This window comes from Leptonychotes weddellii, chromosome 11 (genome assembly GCF_054177405.1).
Source record: "Leptonychotes weddellii isolate Sample4059 chromosome 11, ASM5417740v2, whole genome shotgun sequence".
NCBI lineage: Eukaryota > Metazoa > Chordata > Mammalia > Carnivora > Phocidae > Leptonychotes > Leptonychotes weddellii.
The window spans coordinates 42467757-42490086 of NC_138379.1; the positions used below are offsets into that span (position 1 = coordinate 42467757).

A 22330-nucleotide genomic window follows, 5' to 3' on the forward strand; every position below is an offset into this window, starting at 1 on the left:
GTTTTTAAAACATCAGAGTTTATTTTTGGATGATTGAACTTATTAATCCTTCACAGCTTCTGGATTTCGAGTGATAGGCTTTTCCTCACTACAAGATGAAAGGTATTTTCCCATTTTTCTTTTCACATTTTTGAAGTTTTTAGAAAAGTTAAGTCTTTTATGCATTTGAAATTAACCCAGTGAGACATGAGAATGGTTTTGACTTCATTTTTGTCTAAGTGGCTACTCATTTGTCCTAGTACCATTTATTTAGTAATCCATATTTTCTCCAATGAGATGTCAGCTTTATTATATTGTGTCTGTGTATGATTTTGCAACTATTTTTGGAAATTATATCCTACTCCATTAGCTGTCTATGTATGTTCATGACAACATTACACTGTTCTGCTTACTGAGGCTTCATAACATCTTTTAATATCTGGTAGTGCAGATCCACCTCTCCCATCATTGTTCTTCTTTTTCACACTTTTTGTCATTATTCTTGCCCCTTTCTTTTTCTAGGTAAACTTTAGAATCAATTTATCTAGTTAATAATAAAAAGCCTGTTGGGTCACTCACATTAAAAATTTTAGGGCACCTGGTGGCTCAGATGGTTAAGCGTCTGCCTTCGGCTCAGGTCATGATCCCAGGGTCCTGGGATCGAGTCCCACATTGGGCTCCCTGCTCCTTGGGAGCCTGCTTCTCTCTCTGTCTCTCATGAATAAATAAATAAAATCTTTAAAAAAATTTTTTTTAATTAAGTCATGGAGAACTGACATTTTTGTGATGTTGAGTATTCCTATCCAAGAGCATGTTATATTTCTACTTGTTCAAGTTTCCTTTTGGATAGTGTTTAGTAGTGTTTGAAATTTTTTCTTCACATAGGCTTTGAATATTTCTTTTTTTAAAAAAATATTTATTTATTTGACATAGAGAGAGAGAGATCACAAGTAGGCAGAGTGGCAGGCAGAGGGAGAGGGAGAAGCAGGCTCCCAGCTGAGCAGGGAGACCAACATGGGACTCGATCCCAGGACCCCAGGATCATCACCTGAGCTGAAGGCAGATGCTTAACTGACTGAGTCATCCAGGTGTCCCTGAATATTTGTTATGTTCATTCCAAGGTATTTAACTTTTTGTTGTTGTTGCTATTATAAATAGGGTATTTTTTCTATCATATAATTTATATTGAGAAAACTCGATTTCTGTATGTTGATTTTGTTCCCTATGAGTTTACTGTGTTTTTTTTATGACTTATAGTAGTTTTTCAGTTGATTTTCTTAGATTTTCTAGATATACAATTATATCATCTGCCAACGTTTCTCTCTTCCAAATTTCACGTTTCTGATTTATTTTATCTAGTTGATTTGACTAATATGTCCTGTAAAGTGTTAAATAATATTCAAGTGATCATCTTTGTCTTGTTTCAAAGTCTGATAGAAATATTTCTAGTGTTTCCCCATTGAGTTTGATGTTGGCTTTTGGACTAAGATAGTTTTTTTTCATGTTAAAGAAGTATTTACCCCTATCTTATTGAATGTTTTTATCAAGAATGCTTGCTTGTTTATTTATTTATTTATTTAGAGAGGAGAGGGGAGGGGCAGAGGGAGAAGGAGAGACAGAATCTTAAGCAGGCTCCATGCCCAGTGTGGAGCCCAGCAACCCTGAGTTCATGACCTGAGCCAAAATCAAGAGTCACACTCTTAACTGACTGAGCCACCCAGGCACCCCAAGAATACATATTTAAAATGCCCTCTAACATCTATAGAGGTGATCATATGATTTTCTACTTCCAATTTATTTATTGGGTTTAGTTATGTAAATGGTATAATATTAATCTGTATTTGCATTCTGAAATGTATACTACTTAATTATGATGCTAAATTCTGATTGCTCATTTTTTGTTTAGGACTTTTTATTGATGGTCATAAGTGATATTGATCTATAGTTTGGTTTTTTTGTGTGTGTACAATATTATCAAGTTTTGATCTTTTTTTAAAGATTTTATTTTTAAGTAATCTCTACACCCAGTGTGGGGCTCAAACTTACAACCCTGAGATCAAGAGTCCCATGCTCCACTGACTGAACCAGGTAGGTGCCCCTCAAGTTTTGATATTAATGGTATACTTGCTTCATAGAAAAAATTGAACTTTTCCCCATGACTCTAGAGCAATTAAAAAACATTGGAATAATCCACTTTTTTTTTTTTAGTGGGCAGCAAAGCAAGGTTTATTGAGCGATAGTAAAGTGATAGTACAAAGCTCTTGAAGAGGGAGGGGACCCAAGAGGTTTGCCCTGGAATAATCCACTTTTTTAAAAAGTTTGTTAGAATTTTTCCTGTGAAATTATCTGGGCCTGCCTCGTTTTTTGTTTTTTTTTTAAGATTTTATTTATTTATTTGAGAGAGAGAGTGAGAGAGAGAGCACAAGAGGGGGGAGCAGGAGAGGGAGAAGCAGACTCCCTGCTGAGCAGGTAGCCCGATGCGGGACTCGATCCCGGGACTCCAGGATCATGACCTGAGCCGAAGGCAGTCGCTTAACCAACTGAGCCACCCAGGCGCCCATGGGCCTGCCTCATTTTTAAGAGGTAGAGTAGTTCTTTGACAACCTTCTCTATTTCTTTCATTACAAATTGGTCTCTATCATTTCTCTCTTTTCAGAGGCCAGTTTTGTGTACGTGGCTCTTCTGCTATTTATAAATCTTGGATTTTTCTTCTTGCAGTTGCCTTTATAATTTTTTTTCCTTTTTTAAAAGATTTATTTATTTGAGAGAGAGAGTGCACAAGCAGGGGGAGGGGCAGAGGGAGAGGGAGAAGCAGACTCCTTGCTGAGCAGGGAGCCCTATGTGGGGCTCGATGAGGACCTGGGATCATGACCTGAGCCAAAGTCAGAGGCTTAACAGACCGAGCCACCCAGGTGCCCCTAATTATAGTTTTCTATGATGTCCTTCACCCTCCATTTCTTTAGATAGTATCTATGACTTGCCTTCTGTGAGAATAATAAAACTAGCTCATATCCTGACACAAAGCTCAGACAGGCAGCTGGGGTAGAGGCAGCAGCAAGAAGAAAAGAGGATGTCTATATGGGGGCAGCGTTGAGACCCACAGTGACTGGTACATCCCCAGGGTCTGTTCCTGTGGTGTCTGCACAAATATTAACTCTGACCCAAGCACTGGGACAGGAATTGCCCACCTCAGGCAGTAAATTTTGTCAGTAAATTATTATAAAATAAAGGCAAGCATATACATCCTGCAGTCAAGCATAGCAGGGAGTTATTAGAATTTTTTGAAGAGTTTAGAATCTCTGCTTTTTAAAACTGCTGCAACACTGGGAAACAAGTATCCACAGGCTTAGAAATAGAAACCAAATACAAAAATTGTTCCATGAGGTAGAAAAGAATACTATTTTCTTTCTTTTTTTTTTTTTTAAGATTTTATTTATTTATTTGAGAGACAGAGAGAACAAGCAGAGGGGAGGAGGAGAGGGAGAGGGAGAAGCAGACTCCCCACTGAGTAGGGAGCCCAATGTGGGGCTCAATCCCAGGACTCTGGGATCATGACCTGAGCTGAAGGCAGACGCTTAACTGACTGAGCCATCCAGGTGCCCCAAGAATACTATTTTCATATGAAGCTTCAGTTTAACCAATTATTAACAAGGAAGACAATATTACAATTAATTTTTCCTTATTAAAGATATGATGAATACATGAACAGGTGTTTTGCATTACATACAAATCATGAAACCTCTTTCTCAGTTTCTTATATTACTCCACAAATTACAGGAAATGTCAAAGAAAACATTGGCATACCATTGTATAAATTTATATTTAAATTAAAATCAGACTTACCCAAAAGTGATTTATATGAAGAGTTAAATCTTTTTAGAAAAATTGTTCCACGATTCCAAGAATTGTAAGCTGTAGGGATGCCTGGGTGGCTCAGTCGTTAAGCATCTGCCTTTGGCTCAAGTCATGATCCCAGGGTCCTGGGATCGAGCCCCGCATTGGGCTCCCTGCTCTGTGGGAAGCCTGCTTCTCCCTCTCCGACTCCCACCGCTTGTGTTCCCACTTTCGCTGTGTCTGTCAAATAAATAAAATCTTAAAAAAAAAAAAAAAGAATCATAAGCTCTAAAATTTATATTTTAAAATAATTGATCAAAGTGTATCCTGGGCGCCTGGGTGGCTCAGATGGTTAAGTGTCTGCCTTCAGCTCAGGTCATGATCCCAGGGTCCTGGGATCGAGTCCCGCATTGGGCTCCTTGCTCAGCGGGGAGCCTGCTTCTCCCTCTGCCTCTCTCTCTGTCTCTTATGAATAAATAAATAAAATCTTTAAAAAAAAAAGTGTATCCCAATATGTTATAGCCTATAAAATACTCTTAATAGACCCAATAACAGTTGGATCAACAGAAAGATCCTTCTCAAAATTACAAATTATCAAAATTTATTTGTGACCTTTCATTTGCCAAGAATGACTGATGTCCTTTTAATTATATTGATTGAAAATGAAGATCCTAAAAGTATAAATTTGATGACCTAATACATGAATTTCTAGAAAAATGAGGCAGAAAAAAATCTTATGATCAATCAAGATAGCACATTAATAAAGTATTTTTATTTATTGTATTGTATAAAATTATTTCCCTAAAAAGTTCTTTTTTTGCAGTTTGTGAGTTTATGTTGTTATTTATATATTGATATTACCCCTACTATGTTTAACAAGTATAAAATATTTTTGAAAGGAGGCACCTGGCTGGCTCAGGTGGAGCATGCCACTCTTGATATCTGGGTTGTGAGTTTGAGTCCCACCTTGGGTGCAGAGATTACTTAAAAAAATGAAATCTTAAAAAAAAATATTTTTGAAGGAAAAAACTATTTTTAGCACCTTTACTGGAACTTTCCCCTTGTTTTTTGAATAAGGGGCCTTGCATTTTAATTTTTCACTAGGCCCTGCAAATTATGTAGCTGGTCCTGCTCATGACGTTCCCTATGGAGGAAATGCAGGCAGGGAAGCACCAAAGGTTTTTTTTATTTTAAGATTTTTATTTATTTGAGAGAGAGAGAGCATGAGCACACCCATGCGCATGAGCAGGGGGAGGGGCAGAGGGAGAGGGAGAAGCAGACTCCACGCTGAGCAGAGAGCCCCATGCGGGGCTCGATCTCAGGACTGGAGTGGAAGGCAGGCGCTTAACTGACTGAGCCACCCAGGCGCCCCACCAAAAGTTTTTAAACAGGGATTGTGATATTTATATTTTGGAGGAGGTCTTGAGGATGGACTTTTAGGTCTTTGAGGGCAGGATTTGCCTCTGAATTCATCTTGTATCTTCTATAATGTCTAATACAGTGCCTGGCACACCTGGGCTGTACAGAGCAGTTAAGAAGATGGATCTGATGCCAGACATCTTGGCATTGAGTCCTGGTCGGCCACTTCCTAGCAAGTTACTTAACCTCCCTTCACTTCAGATTCTACATCTGTAAAATAAAGATAATGGTGATATCCACTTCACAGAGTGTCTATGAGGATTAAATGAGCTAATGCACATGAAGTACTTAACAATAGTGTCTGACATTTAGTATTCACTCAAATGTTAAGTAAACGTTAAAAGTAAATATTTATTGGAAGGATTTTTAACCCTCCTAAAGCAAAAGAGAATGTTGATGCAGTTTTTAGAACCATTGAAAAAAATAAATGGAGTCCTAGCGTTTACACCAAGATTGCATCAACTTTGCGAATGAGCCATCCAGGCGCCCCAATCGTTTATTTCTTAGGCTTCTGAAAGGATTCATTTCTACCCAACTATCTTTCTTCCATCTCCCTGAGAGGATCACCTGCTACCCAGCCAGAATTTCCTAATGGAGGCTTTTATGGAACTGACTAGGACTACGTTGGGGCTGTAAATAAAAAAACCCACTCAAAAACCTCAGTGAACCACCACTTCACATCCCTAAGGATGGCTATCATTTAAAACAAAACAAAAGAGAAAGTAAATTTTGGCGAGGATGTGAAGAAATTGGAACTCTTGTGCATTGCTGGTGGGAATGAAAAATGATATAGCTGAAATGGTAAACAGTATTGAAGTTATTAAAAAAATTATATATGGAATTATGGTATGATCCAGCAATTCTGCTTATATATACTAAGAAGAATTGAAAGCAGAGACATAAACAGGTATTTGTACACCCATATTCACAATCATATTATTCACAATAGCCAAAAGGTGGAAGCAACCCAAGTGTCCACTGATGGGTGAATAAACAAAATGTGGTCTACACATACAAGGAATATTCTTCAGACTTTAAAAAGAGAGGAAATTCTGACACATGCTACAGTATAGATGAACCTTGAAGACTTTACACTTGGTGAAACCAGCCAGCCACAAATACTGCATGGTTCCATTCATATGAGGTGCTGGGAGTAGGCAGATTCATAGAAACAGAAAGTGGGATTGTAGTTGCTAGGAGCAGGGGTGGGGTAGGGAAATGGGCAGTTATTGTTTAATGATACAGGGTTTCAGTTTTGCAGGATGAAAAAAAGATCTGGATGTGGATGGTAGTGATGGTTGCACAATGATGTAAATGTACTCAAGGCTGCTAAATTGTACACTTAAAAATGGTTAAAATGGTAAATTTTATGTTATATATATTTTACCACAATTTAAAAACAAATAGGGGTGCCTGGGTGGCTCAGTTGGTTAAGCGTCTGCCTCCTACTCACACTGTGATTTTGGGGTCTTGGGATTGAGCTGCATCGGGTTCTCTGCTCAGCGGGGAGTCTGCTTCCCCCTCCCCCTCTGCCCCCCACCCCTGCTCCTGCTCTCTCACACTTTCTTTCTCTCTCTCTCTAATGAATAAGTAAAATCTTTAAAAAAAATAAATAAATAAAAACAAACCCAATGCAAACAATAAGAAAGTGCACTGGCACGTATAACCAGCGATCCTGAGGAAGGGAGTGCCTCTGTGTTGGCTTCAGTGTTTCTCTTAGTTTACCTTCTTCAGGTTGGTACCAAGATGGCTGCTACAGTTTCTCACCAGAACCACAGCACAGGAAGAAAAGAGAACACTTACTTGCATGCCAGCCTTTCAAGCAAGGGGACTGAGATTCACTCTGATTTAGAATATTGTTAATATGCTTATCCCTGAACCCATGACTATTACAAGGGGAATAGAATGAAAGATATGTATTTTTTAAGATTTTATTTATTTGAGAGCGAGTGAGTGGGAGGGAGAGGGAGAGAGAATCTGAGGCAGACTCCACACTGAGCACAGAGCCCAACATGGGGCTCAATCCCAAGACCGCAAGATCATGACCTGAGCTGAAACAAAGAGTTGGACGCTCAACCGCCTGAGCCGTCCAGGTGCCCCAGAATGAAAGATATTGATGTCTTAAGCCAACTCCAGAGCCTGAAGTTGAGGTTGGGGCAGCTTCCCTCCTAGGAACATGAATATATGTTAGGACGAAAAAAGGAGCAGATGAGGATGAGTAACAACTAGAAAAATTGACTGCCTCATATCCAGCTCAGAAATATTGAAAAAGTTTTTTAGGAGATATGAAAGCCATCCATGGAGGAAAAATTAATGTGGAGCAAGAGCAGATCGGTTTTCCTTCCAGCATTAGTTCTTAGGACCTGCTAACCTGCTGGCTCTAGAACTTTCATCCATACCTCATTGCTTTTGTGGGAACATCTCAGCAAACACATTTTTTTTTGAGGTATAGTATATTTATAATCAAGATACACCATTTCATTCATTTAAATATTTACTGAGACCCACTTCATGTCTTTTAGGCAAAGGGAAGAGTGTGGGCAAAGAAAGCATGTATGAGGGGAAAATGATAAACTTCTGGTATAAATAGTTTGATGTCTCTGGAGCATAGCCTGTGAGGGAGTGATAGGAGAGAAGCTGGAAAAGTAGAATGGGATCAGATCATAAAAGTCTTTGGCTGGGCAGTTCTTGTTTCAGCTTAGTTATTGAGGTAAAACACAGACAATAAAGCGCATTAAGCTTGAGCCAACATCTCAGTGAATTTTTACATATGTATATACATCCATATAATCACCACCCAGATCAAGATCTAAAATATTTCTAGCATTCCAGAAGGTTCCTTCATGCCTTTCCCAGTCAGTCCCCATCCCCAGTGGGAACACTGTTCTGGCCTCAATTGCTATTAATTAGTTCAGTCTGTTCTTAACCTTCATAGAAGTGGACTTATACAATTTATACCCTTTTGTATCTGGCTTCTTTTACCCATTGTAATGATCATGAGATGTCTCTGTGTTGTGGAACTTACGAGACTTTGTTCATTTTCAGGCTCCATAGTATTCCACTGAACGAAAATCCAGCAACTTGTTTATGCAGTTTCTAGTTGACAGCCATTTGGGTTATTTCCAGTTTTGTGCTAGTGTGACTATAGCTATTGTGAACATTCTTATACATGTCTTTTGGTGAACATATGTACTCATTTCTCTTGGGTATATACCGAGAAGTGGATAGGCACATTTTTGTTTTAGTAGGTACTTCCCAACAGTTCTCCAGAGTGGCTGTATCAAGGGAGTTTTAACTTTCGCCTGAGGAAGACTGGGAGTGGTGTGATGAAATTATTATTTTAGTCCGGCAGCCACTGTGAAAGATGCACTGAAGGCGGGTGAGGTTGGAGACAGGGATACCAGTAAAGAATCACAGACCAGGAGCAATAGACCAGGTGAGGGATGATGAGGCCCTGAGCTCTGGAAGCTTGTATGGAGGGAGAGGATGGCTTTGAGAGATGATAAGAAGGTAGAGTTGACATGATTGTTTGGATGTGGTAGGGAGAGAATGGAGTCCAGGATGACTGCCGGGTCTCTGACTTGGTGTTGGCAGAATGGTGGTGCCCTTTTCAGAGAGAGGGAGCACTTGGGAAGGAGAAGGTTTGAGGGAGAAGATGAGCTCTGTTTTGAACATCTTGAATCTGAGAGACCTGTGCAAGATCAAGGTGGAGGTATCCAGTAGGTAATTGGATACATAGAACTGAAGCTATGGGAAGAGATCCAAGCTGGAGATTTTTTTTTTTAAGATTTTATTTATTTATTTGAGAGAGAGAGAATGAGATAGAGAGAGCATGAGAGGGGGGAGGGTCAGAGGGAGAAGCAGACTCCCCGCTGAGCAGGGAGCCCGACGCGGGACTCGATCCCGGGACTCCAGGATCATGACCTGAGCTGAAGGCAGTCGCTTAACCAACTGAGCCACCCAGGCGCCCCAAGCTGGAGACTTCTATTATGGAAGCAAGGGAATGAGTGAACCATCAGGGAGGAAGGAGGTGTAGAAAGAGGATCCCAAGAAGATGATTGAGAAGGCATTTCCTGAGAGGTAGGAGGAAAACCAGGAGCTTGCCTGCTGTGATGAAAATCCAGGGGAGGGACAGTTTCCAAAAAGAGTTTCCAAAGCCTGCTGAGGAGTCAAAAAAGATGGGCACTGAAAGGTGTCTGGTGAATACAGAGTTTAACCTAGCCGTCCATGGTGCAGAGGCACCCAGGGTCTTCTGCCTCCACAGTCTCTCTCGTGCCAGAAGCCTACACCAGTGTGGTGGGGCTGATTGGGCTCTCTTTCCCCTCAGGTCCTGAGCCTGAGGGAAAGGAGAGGGAGAGGAAGAGGCAGATTCAGCCTCAGTCCAGGGACAGTGGCTGTGGCCTCTCAGAGAAGTTTGTGGGGACCTCAGCTGGACAATAGAAGGCAGACGTCAGCTAGTGCAGGGCCCACCGAGTCCCTCCCGACATTGGAACACCGAAAACATTGACATTTGAATATAAACTTGCCCTGGAGCCTTTCCCCTATGGAAATTTCCAGTTGTAAACCATACTGACTTTAATCTGAAGTGTCAGAAAGATTGCCCAGGAGTCTGGGAGCCAACCAGCTGAAAGCACATTTGTATGGAAGTCGGGGCAAACAAAATAGAATTCAGAACATTTTTTGAGATTTGTGCCAGTGGTGAACTTTTCCAGGAAACATGACAAAAACTGACCCTCTTAGGCAAAAAAGCACTGGGTCTTATCATAATTAATTTGTATTCTTACTGAAACATGAACTTGGAGGAAAAGATGAAGGGAAAGAACAGCACATGTCTTATTTCTTTACCAGGCACACGGGGCTGGAGGAGGATCCCATAGAACTTAATGGGCAGCTTTATGTATTTATATGCTTTGACTGGAGCTAAAGAGGTCTGTGCCACACAATGGGCAGTTTCTAGTTGGATTTTAAAAGAAAATAACTTTGATCATTTCAAAAGCAATGAAGCCTGATGCAGCGCAGAGAAAAGAAAGCGGTAATTTATGGCTACCATTAAGGACACAAAGACAAAGGCGGAGGGAACGTTTCACTAAGTGAAGATTTACAAATGTGTAAAAACCATCCTTATGGCTAGAAATAGCTGAGTGTCTCTCTCAGTACCAAACAAAAGGGTATAGGAGGGAGGGGCAAAAGACAGAAAAAGGGATGCAACCTGCCTGCCTTCACTGGGGATGAAAAGGTCAAAAGAAAAACAACCACAGAAAAGTTATTTTCTTAGATTCTCCATCCAGCAGCAGCATTAGCAATGAAGGCCCAAAGAAGCATTCTTCGCCTAGGCCCATGGGCATGGGAAAGACAGAGGCAGCAGATGGGGGGGAGGGGGGATGTGTGTGCTACAAAGAGGGGCGCTCTGGAAAGGGGATGGACCCTAGGAAGACATGTTCTTGTGCATGAGCTAGGTGGGTATTTTCTATGACGTTTCTTTTTTTCCTGATTACCAAAGGGGTGTGTGTGTGTGTGTGTGTGTGTGTGTATTCACTATTCATATATATTCATGATTAAATTTTCTCCTGTAAATATATACACACGTACACAAACATGTATGTATGTATGTATATGTATGCATAGGAGAAAATGTAATAAATAAAGAGAAACTGATTAAAACCCCTCAGTTTGGTGTTCAACAGCAGCATCTCGGAATCGTTGTTGCATTTGTTCCTGGAGTGATGCCGAGTGTAGTGGGCTCCATCATCAGTGGCAAGGGGAGGTATGGGAAGTCTCTGTATGCACATGTGCTCTTGTAGGGACTGTCTTGCTTGGAGGGCCAGCTGACAGGCGCTGCCTGTATTTGCAGCTGGTCAGACCTGATGTTTATGAGTTCAGGTGGTCATAGATACCACCCGTGACCCAAGCAAAACTGGTGCACTCTCTTGTCCCTGCTGGCTCACCTTTGACTGCTAGCCCCCATTCCCTTCACCTTCTAGGCTCCCTTGTAGATACATTTAACTAGTGTTGAGTGAGATGAACATTTTCTGCTGTGATTCTAGGCCCAGCAGTGTACCAGAGAGGAACAGTCCTAAGCATGTGGGGTGGTGGGACAGGTGGTTGGGCCACTGCTTGGGGCTGGGGATCACAGAAGGCCTGGCCTGGGCAACATGGAGAAAGGTGCAGCGTGCATGTGAAGGTGAGCAGCGATCCGATGTTGCCCTCTCCCCTGAGTCTCCTGAGGCTCAGAAGTATGTGGAATTGCTCACTCCAACCACATTACCCGTCCCAAGTGGAGAGGTGGGAAAGCCCCAGAGGTGGCTTTAGGGTTTGGGGATTATAGGATTCTGAACTACACAGGACAATTTCTGGGAGCCTCCTGTTGGAATATTTCAGGCCAGAGTGCTATTTGTCCCACAAGAGGGACTGGGTCAAGTTGTAGGACACTGCAAACGGCGGAGCACGAGGCTCTGGGGACTGGAGCGGGGCGGGGGTGCGGGAGCAGCGGGTCTGGTGACAGGGCCTGCACTGGGGACGCGGGCCTGCCCGGCCAAGCTGACAGCCGCCCTCCGGCCACCGCGGCCGCGCCCCCTCCGCCCAGCGCCCGGAGGGGGAAGGGAGGGGGCCGGGAGGGGCGGCACTGCCCCCGCGCCGCCCGCCCCGGCCCCGGGGAGGACCGTGTGAAAATGAGGCCGGGGCTCGGGGGCCGGGCGGGGCCGGGCCGGGGGTGTCAGAGCGCGGCGGGCAGGGCGCCCGCACACACCTCCCGGAGCCGCCGCCGCGCTCGCCGTCTCTGCCCGCAGCCGCCGCGCCACCCATGGGGGTCTTGGGCCGCGGCTGCCCCGGGACGGCCCGGGCGCTGCTGTCGCTGCTGCTGCCGCCGCTGCTGCTGACCGCGGCCGTCCCGCCCGGCCCGGGCCGCGCCCCGGGGCCGCCAGAGGGTGAGTGCCCGCACGTCCGGGGCCTCGGCACGCACCTGGCAGAGGCGGGCGGGGCCGGCGCCGGGACGGGGTCCAGGGTCTTCCCCCCCGCCCCCCCGCGGGGTCGCGCCGCGCGGGGCGGGCCGGGCCAGGGCTTGGCTGCGGGAGCTCCGCGTGGCCCCCGCTCCCCTGGGGCCTCACCCGCTGGCCAGGCCAAGGCGCCGCCACCGCTTGGGCTAGAGGCCCAGGGCCTGAGTGCCGCGGCCCGGCCTCGGACCCGGGGCTGATGACAGTTCCCGCCCCGGTTCCGCTGCCCGGGGTCCCCGGAGAGCGCCTGCTGGGCAGACTCTCGCCCGCTGAGTAGGACGGAGAGCACCCGACTCTCGGCGGTCCAGCTCCTCATGTGTGTAGATGGGGAACCTGAGGGTCCCGACCGCGGTACCTCCGTGAGGTTGTGGCAGCTTTGCTCCGCCTTTCTTCCGGAGCCGGGAAGTTCTGTGGGCTTCAGGGTCGGCTCCAGAGAGTTTTCTATCTGCGAAACAGGCGCCGGTTGAGGATCCGGGAATACCGTGAGCCTTAAGCCGCAACAAACCTGGGTTTTCCCGGCGGCCAGAGATAAGTACCCTGGACGTTGTGCATTAACTGGACTTGCAGTAATTTCAAAAACTTTTGTTTTTAATTAACATCCTAGAGTGGTGTCAATGCAGGAAATACTTCAGGCCAAGGCCGGTTTCCAGGTTGAGAGGGCAGGCAGCGGTTGATGGGGTGTGGAAACCATTCCCACTTTGCGCCATCTGAGAGCTCAGGATGGTGTGCTCAGAGCCCAGGGCAACCTTTTCCCGTATACCCCAAGCCCCGAGAAAGCTGACTGACACTGCTTGGTTTTCAGGTTTTGCTTTTTTCGTTTTGTTTCGTTTTTGCCAACCTGGTCTTTTCCTTCAACAGGCATTTATTACTGCCTACTCATGTGCCTGGCACTGTGCTTGGCATCAAGGGCACAGAGTCTGTAATCAAGACACCATCTAGAGGGGAGGACCGGCAGGAAAACAGTGACAGTCCTGTGTGATATGTGCTATGAAAGGAGATAAATATGGCAGCGGGTTGTGGGGGACACCACCTCCACTGGGGGATCACAATAGGCTCTCTGGAGAAGGTAGATTGGAGCTGAGTCTTGCATGCGAGTAGAAAGGGTGTGTGTGGGGTAGTCTAGTGAGAGGGAACAGAAGTCTGGAAGTGGAGTGGTTCATCCTAGGGGCTCCTGAGGAGTTTAGCTGATGAGGAGTGGGGTGGGCTGGTGGGAGATGAAGCTAAAGGAGGGCCGACGCCAGATCTCGAAGAGCTTAGGGCTTGGTACCAGGAGCTTGCTGTGCTCTTTTGCAGATGTGGATGAGTGCGCCCAAGGGCTAGATGACTGCCACACCAACGCCCTCTGTCAGAATACACTCACCTCCTACAAGTGCTCCTGCAAGCCTGGCTACCAAGGGGAGGGCAGGCAGTGTGAGGGTAAGTGACTTGGGGACCGGTGGTAAGTGGGCCAGCAGGTGAAGCTCCCCACCCCCTCAGCTCTTGTAGTGGCCACTCATGCTGGTAAAAGTGCCCCTCCACTGCCCCCCACGTCATACCACCCACCTTCTGAAATACATTTCAGACCCTTAGAGCACTAGGAACATTATAATGGTCTTCCCTAGAGCTGATCATATAGTTTTATGTGGTTCCAAAATGTCCTTTTGTCTAGCTTGTGTAAAGGAAAAGAGGTGCTTTAGTATTTTTGGTCCCACTCAGTTTGGGGGCAGAAAGTCAACAGTCATATGGATCAGGAGAGCCACGCCTGCCAGAGAAGGGCTGATCCTTCACCTCTCTGGGGCAGTTTACACCCGTGCCCTGGAGTCCAAGGGCAGGAGTCCTGCCCTCCACTGCTGGCTCTGGAGGGTCCATCTTGTTCATGGCTTTGGGCTGTTTGGCGTTGTGACCTCCCAAGCTTTAGAGCTGTACCAAGGGCCTGCCTCATTTGGAGCTGCATGCTCACCCTGGAAAGGTGTGCAAAGGGATATTTTAAGCCCTTAGAGTTCTAGATCTTTGAGCCTAAAGTCTGGACTCTGCCATCTTGTGTTCTGGGCCAGTGTCATGAACTCTGAAATATAGAACTGGCCAGAGACTGGGCACTCCTAGTAGGAGGCTATTCCTGGGGATGGAATCATGGCATGTTGGAGCTGGCAGGGCTCTTCTCTTTCAGGGAGCTCTGAGGCATTCCCATCCCTCAGATGTAAGACACTGAGGCCCCGGGGGAATTGGGAAGGGGACTTGTGGCCATAATCACACAGCTAACCAACAGGTTGAAGAAAGTCAGATGTCTACCCTAGCTCTGTCCCTGGACCCTTATCTCTTGGATTCACTCAGCCTCCTGGTGTCCTTCTTTGGTGGGTGAGAAATCCTGATATTTATATTTTCCTTTGTGCGTGAGGAGCAAAACTTGTTTCTCCTATCAGAGGAGACATACTCCTGGTCAGGTTCATAGCAAATGGGGTTGGTAGTCCATCCTTAAAACCCTCGTGTTTCTCTAAGATCATGTTCTCCCAGAGACAGGCAGCCATCTCTCTCTGTCTTACATCATGGGAGGCCAAAAGGCTACCTCTCCCTGAAACATCTCTCTGCCGATTCCTCTGTACCACATCCTCACTACTTACAGAACGGGAACTCACACATGTTCATACCCTGCTTGGGGAAAAAATGTTTACTTTTTCACTGGTTTTCTGTATAGTCTCTGGGAGTGGGGGAGGGGGCAGAAACTGTGCCATGGTTTCTTTGAGATAGAGTACATATTTAGCAAATGATATAGAATGACAGGTGGCAAGAATTTCTTTATTCTTAGCTGTTGGGCTTGACATATGACACATGAAACTGAATTGCTGACAGTTTATCCTTGAAAAGTCTACTATTTAGGGGTGCCTGGGTGGCTCAGTCGTTGGGCATCTGCCTTCGGCTCAGGTCATGATCCCAGGGTCCGGGGATCGAGCCCCTCATTGGGCTCCCTGCTCCGCGGGAAGCCTGCTTCTCCCTCTCCCACTCCCCCTGCTTGTGTTCCCTCTCTCGCTGTGTCTCTCTCTGTCAAATAAGTAAATAAAATCTTTAAAAAAAAAAAAAGAAAAGTCTACTATTTAGTTTAAAATAACTAATGAATGACTGGAGTTGTTGCTTTTATATATTTAAATTGGCTTTAAAATAATAATATATATTGTTATTATAAAAAGTCAAACAATACAGAAAATGTATGAAATAGAAAATCGAAGACCCTCTTACTCCTTTATCCACAGGTAATCACTGTTAACAGGGAGCATATATTCCTTGTAGTGTCATTGAAAACTAAAACTCCAGAGGGATATGATCTTTTACATACTTGTAATACTTTTGAATACCTATAAAACTAGTGAGTAAGGATGTCCCTGTTTAGTTCGGATTTCTTGGTGCCAGAGTCGAGAAGCAGAAACATTCTTCCAAGAAGGAAAAGGAAAGAAAATGAAGATTGCAAGGATTCAAAGATGTAGATATTTGAAGATGTGACTCTTTTATGTGTATTCCTTGGCTTACTGGTTTAAACCTCTCGGGTCTAACCCCTGGTGTCGTTTCTGTTGTGTTTATCGTCAGCTTCGCTGCTGCTGTTTAAGTATAAGGATGGGAACTGGGTTTGCCCAGAGTGACCAGAATTTTATCCTCTATAGTTTCTTCTGCCAAATTATTGGAGAAATGAGAATATGGGCCCTGAATAAGTATTTTGAAAATAATATGATTCCAAAGTGGCTTTGAAGAAATGAAGTTTCATTCTAAATGATCTTTGTTTATATCCCAGACTTTGGGGATGGGGCATTTCAGTGGTCAGTGTTCATTGTATGGTTCTTACTTCTCAGTCTAGGGAACTGAATCAAATTTAACAAGGATGAATCTAAACGTGGCCTTTGTATTGAGGAGCTGTGTGTTTTTGTTTTTAAGATTTTATTATTTATTTGACAGAGAGAGACACAGAGAGAGAGGGAACACAAGCAGGGGGAGTGGGAGAGGGAGAAGCAGACTTCCTGCCAAGCAGGGAGCCCGATGCGGGGCTCGATCCCAGGACCCTGGGATCATGACCTGAGCCGAAGGCATATGCTCAACGACTAGCCACCCAGGTGCCCCGAGGAGCTGTGTTTAAAAAAAAAAATTTATTTTGGAATGATTTTAAATTTCATGAAAGTTGCAAAAATAGTGCAGAATTCACATATGCCCTTCGCTTATCTAACCCTGATGTTAACAGCTTATATAACCACAGTACAATATCAAAACCAGGAAATTAACGTTGGCACAATACTTCTAACTAAACTAGAAACCTTAGTCAGATTTCACCAGTTTTTTCTTAATGTTCTCCCCCACCAAGGCCATTCCAATTCAGAGTCCCACATTATGTTTAGTTGTTGTGTCTCCTTTGTCTCCTCCAATCTTGACAGTTCCTGTCTTTCCTAGTTTTTCATGACTTCGACACTTTGGGTAAGTACTGCTCAGTTCTTTTGTTTACCTTGTTTTCTCATGTTAAGAATTGATACGGTAGAAATTGACCCAGTAAGAGAATGTCCCTTGTTTTCTCACAATAAAATTAAGATTATGCATTGTAGTAATACAAAAAGTAAAGCTTTTGGCAGTACTGCTACGGAAATGCTCTTGTGTGCTTTTTGGCACATCCCATGGTGGGGGGGGATTGGAGGGTGAGGCACATGACATTAATATGTGCCATTACTAGTGATCACGTGGTTAAGATGATACACCCTGGGTTTCTCCACTGCAAAGTTACTATTTCTTCCTTTTGTAATAAACACACATCTTAGGGCAGATACTTTCAGTCTATGCTAATATCCTGTTTCTTCTCACGTCTTTGCCCACTGATTTTAGCATCCAGCTGTGGATCTTGCCTGCAACAGTTATAACTATGATGTAATAACTGGTAATTTTGTTTTTCCCTCATTCCTTATATGTCTGTTGACTGAGATTCTTCTGTAAGGAAGATCTTTTTCTTCTCCCTTGTTTATTTATGCATTGATTTATGTATTTATGCCAGTATGGACTCATGGGTATTTAATTATTTGTATAGTAATTTATTTTGGGCTCAGATTATTCCAGCTTTAGCCATTGGGAGCTCCTTCACATTGTTTCCTGTGTCCTTTTGACATGCTCTCATCCTTTTTTGAGAAATTTCTAGTTTTCTAGTACCATAAGATACCACAGACTCATCTTGTATTTTCCCTTCCCCAGCCCTGGAACCAGGTACTTCTCCAAGGAGCCCTGGTTCCTTTTATTGGGAAATGGTACATAGAAACCAAGATCTGGATGCTTGGTGTTCTCATTGTTACTGGGATGTCATTGCTCCTAGGCTTTCTCCGTGCACAAACCTAGGAAATATATGTATGTATCCTAACCCACACATATACATTTATCTATATTTATTCCTTCTATATATATCCATTCACAAATATATTAAAAACAATGACTTACACTGATGCTTTGGATTCCAAAGCAATGCCCCAAGTTTTACTCAGTCTCCCTCTTTGCTTATTTGTAACTTCTTTCTCCAACAGTGAGAAAGGTGGCTCTCATTATCTGCAATATAGTTAGTTACCTGTTTATTCAATCCAAGTATACACATAAATAATTTATAAAGCTATTCCATAGCCTTGCAAGTAAAACAGATTTACTAATTAGAGTGTAGTATCTGTATACAGCTCTTTTTATTTTTAGCCTTAGAACATTCAGTCAAGGTGTTTTTCAAAGCGACTTGGCTAGTACTTTTCTTCTTCATTTCCTTCAGTGTGGTTGTTATTCATTTGTTATACAGCTAAGTTCATTTGTTTCTCTTTGTATCCCATTTTTATCTGTTCCCTCCCCCCCACCTCTGTATACTGGTTGATTGTATGTATGTACATAAGTACGTAGGTATGTCCTTGTGTATGTATGTATTCATGAATATATCACTATGGTTCCGAGAGTCAAAACTATACAAAATGGCATACCCAGAGAAGTATTACTCCCTTTCCCCATTCCTGTTCTTCTGTTCCTCATTCCTCCTTTTCATCCTTTTCCCACATACCATGGATCACCGATCTCTCTAGTTTCTAGATAAACCTAGTTTATCCTCCCTGCTTCCTAGATTTCTTTTGCAAATAAATGTGTATTTTCTTTTCCTTTCTTTTCTCTTCTTTCTTTCTTTCTTTCGAGAGAACGAGAGAGAGAGAGAACAAGTGTGAGTGTGGGGGTGGGGAGGGCAGAGGGAGAGAGAGAGTCTTAAGCAGGCCCCATGCTCGGTGTGGAGCCTGACGCAGGACTCCATCTCAGGACCCTGAGATCATGACCTGAGTTGAAATCAAGAGTCAGACGCTTAACTGACTGAGCCACCCAAGCACCCTGATAAATGTGTATTTTCTTTTGAACTACTTTAGTGAATTCTAATTTATATACCATAGAATCCACCAATTCAGAGTAAGTCTACAAATCAATGATTTTGAGTAAATTAGCTGAGTTGTGCAACTATCACATAATATAGTTTTCAAACATTTTCCTCGTCTCAATAAGAGCCCGATTCCCAGCCCCAGCTCCGGGCAACCACTAGTCTACTTCCTGTCTCTACAGATTTGCATTTTCTGTGTATTTCATATAAATAGAATCATACAGTATGTGGTCTTTTGCTTTTGGCTTCCTTCACATAGCATGCTTTTGAGGTTCATCCATGTTGTAGCCTATACTGGCATTTTATTCCTTTTTATTGTTGACTAATATTCTATTGTATGGATATACCATATTTTGTTTATCCATCCACCAGTTGATGGATATGTGGGTTGTTTCTACTTTTGGGCTATCATAAATAATGTCACTGTGAACATTTACCTGCAAATCTTTGTGTGGACATAATTTTTCATTTCTTTTGGATATATACCTAGAAGTATAAAGAAATTTCTAGATTGCATGGGAAATTTGTTTAACCTTTTAAGAAACTGCTACATTGTTTCCAAAGTGGCTGTGCCATCTCACATTACTATCAGCAGTGTATGAGGGTTCCCATTTCTCCACATCCTCATCAACATTTGTTATTGTCTGTCTTTTTTATTCAAACTGTTCTAGTGAGTGTGAAATGGTGTCTCATTGTGGTTTTAATTTGAATTCCCATAATAATTAATGATGTTGACCACCTTTTCATATGCTTATTACCCATTTCTCTATCCTCTTTGGTGAAATGTCTATTCAAATTGTTTGCCCATTCTGAAATTGGGTTGTTTGTCTTATTATTGTTGTGAGAGTTCTTTGTAAGTCCTTTATGAGGTATGTGATTTGCAAATATCTCCCACCAATCTGTGGCTTGTCTTCATTTTATTTAATTATTTATTTATTTAAAAGATTTTATTTATTTATTTATTTGACACAGAGAGAGAGACAGCAGAGGAAACACAGCAGGGGGAGCAGGAGAGGGAGAAGCAGGCTTCCCGCTGAGCAGGGAGCCCAATGCGGGGCTCGATCCCAGGACCCTGGGATCATGACCTGAACCGAAGGCAGACGCTTAATGACTGAGCCACCCAGTCGCCCCTTATTTATTTATTTTGTGTGTGCGTGTTTAAGATTTTATTTATTTATTTATTTATTTATTTATTTATTTATTTACTTAAGAGCACACACAAGCGGTGGTGGGGGGCAGCAGGCAGAGGGAGAAGCAGGCTTCCTGTTGAGCAAGGAGCCCGATGCGGGACTCAAACCCAGGACCCTGGGATCGTGACCTGAGCCAAAGGCAGACGCTTAACCGACTGAGCCACCCAGGTGTCCCTTAAAAGTTTAAAAGTTGTAAATTTTTATAAAGACCAATTTATTAATTTTAAAACTTATGAATTGTGTGTTTGGTGTTGTATAATCCAAGGTCTTGGATTTTTCTCATAAAAGCTTTATGTTTTCTCTTAAAAGTTTTATGGTTTTAGTTCTTACATTTAGGACCCTGATCCATTTTCGTTGATTTTTGTGTAGGTGTGAGTTTAAGGGTCTAAATTCATCTTTTTGCATATGGACAGTTGTCTCAGCACCATTTGTTGAAATGACTATCATTTCTCCCAATAAATTGCCTTAGCACTCTTGTCTAAATCCAGTGACCATAAATATAATGTTTATTTCTAGACTCTCAATCCTGTTCCATTGATCTGTATGTTTTTCTTTATGCCTGTACCACACTATTTTGATAACTGTAGCTTTTTGTAAGTGAAAGTCCTCCAAATCGAGGGAAAGTTCTACTTTTTCAATATTGTTTTGGTTCTTCTGAGTCTTTTGCATTTCTGTATACATTCTAGGTTAAGCTTGTCAAGTTCTGCCAAAAAGCACACTGGAATGTATGTATTTTTCATATTCCTTGATTTTTTTTATATGATAATAAACGACAGATCCTCTTTTGCATTTTGATTTTTTTTAACTTAGTAGTATATCCTAGAAATCACCCCAAATCAGTTCATAGAGATCTTTCTCATTTTTTTTTTCAACAGCTGCACAATACTTCATCGAATAAATGTACCATAGTTCTTCAGCTACTTTCCAATGTGTGGGCCAGTTAGGTTGTTTCTAGTATTTTGTTTTTTGTTTTTTAAGATTTTATTTATTTATTTGACAGAGAGAGAGACAGCGAGAGCAGGAACACAAGCAGGGGGAGTAGGAGAGGGAGAAGCAGGCTTCCCGCCAAGCAGGGAGCCCGATGTGGGGCTCGATCCCAGGACCCTGGGATCATGACCTGAGCCGAAGGCAGACGCTTAACGACTGAGCCACCCAGGCACCGCTGTTTCTAGTATTTTGTGATTACAAACAATACTGCAGTGAATAACCTTGTGCATATTATTTTTCCTGTTGTTGGAGATGTATCTTCAGGGTAGATTCCTAGAAGTGGGATGGCTGGTTAGAGGGTAAATACATATATCTCCATCCTAAAGAAATGGCGCCCCCCCCAAAAAAGAAATGGACTCTGTCTGGCTTACTTCTCTTTTATTCCTCAGACATTGATGAATGTGAGAATGAACTCAACGGAGGCTGTGTCCATGACTGTTTGAATATTCCAGGCAATTATCGCTGCACATGTTTTGATGGCTTCAAGTTGGCTCATGATGGTCATAATTGTCTTGGTAAGGAAAACGGTTGGAAATGGTGGGGCTCCTTTACTTACCCTCTGGTGCCCCACCCTTTTGTTTCCTTTGATGAAAACATACTCATTAAAACAAAAAGGGGATCAGAGACTTGTGTTTTCTGCCCCCCTAGAAATCACACTCCCTGACAGAAAACCAGGTGAAGTGTTTCAGTTTTTATGTGATCATTCATGATATAAATTCTCCATTAGTCTAAGGAGATGGACATCATTGTTATTACTCATTTCTAGCATTGACTCCTCCCCTTTAAGATCTTTGGTCTTGCACTGAAAGACTTATAACCATTTCTTTAATGCTGTAAGTATCTCTACCCTAGAACTGGTAAAACTACTTGTTCTGAAAATTCCAAATGTGTGATTGGATCTCAGTCAGGTAACCCCACCCCCTTTTTGCTTGCGAGACAGAGAAGTTCAAATAGAAACCTTCCATTAGCATCCTCCTTTTATTCCACAAAACAGGAACATCTGTTGGAGTTTCAGTCCCTGAGTTAGGGACTGCAAAGAGCGTTGTTTATGTTGGTTGCTTATGCCAGGAATAAAACAGAATTCAGAAATAGCAAGCAATTGGATGGGGCTGAGTGGGCTGAGTGGGCTGAGTGTTGAATAGTCTTAGAGGATGCTGCACACCTGGCAGACAGGTATTCGTGGTCTGTTCACATTTTAAGGCTGGTGCTCTCGTTGTACAGAAGGACATCCTGGGAGGCAGATGGCATCAGGGTCCTTGACACTGATGACCCTTTGTGTGGCTAACCTGCTGACGTCTTCTTGGCTGACCACGGAGTAACTTGAGCCAGGCCCTGACACGGTGGGGACGGCTATTGAGATGATTCATTATGGTACAGGGGGAATGGCTGCTTGATTAAATGCTTTGAGAGCAGCATAAAAGTCACTAGATAAGTACAGACAGAACTCGTTTTTTGAGTGGTGGGGAAGGAGAGACTTTCTTTCTGGGAATCAACCCTTGTATGTCGTTTATCCCACTTCGGGGTCCCCTGGAACCCCATCCTGATATAGATTCTGG

General features: G+C 43.2%; 1 protein-coding gene across 5 annotated transcripts in view; it reads left to right on the forward strand.

The window, feature by feature from the left end:
- Positions 1 to 11921: 11921 nt before the first annotated feature.
- The window catches only part of SCUBE2 (signal peptide, CUB domain and EGF like domain containing 2), a 69764-nt gene continuing 59355 nt past the window's right edge, over positions 11922 to 22330 (forward strand). For 2 of the 5 annotated variants that reach the window (XM_081798629.1, XM_081798627.1), the window contains exons 1-3: positions 11930 to 12155; positions 13515 to 13637; positions 21164 to 21289. In XM_081798629.1, coding sequence (XP_081654755.1) covers positions 12032 to 12155; positions 13515 to 13637; positions 21164 to 21289 — 373 coding nt within the window. In that variant the 5' untranslated portion in view covers positions 11930 to 12031. Of the gene's footprint in view, positions 12156 to 13514; positions 13638 to 21163; positions 21290 to 22330 lie in introns of all 5 variants that reach the window. The other 3 variants (XM_081798628.1, XR_014138699.1, XM_081798630.1) reach the window with 3 other exon arrangements.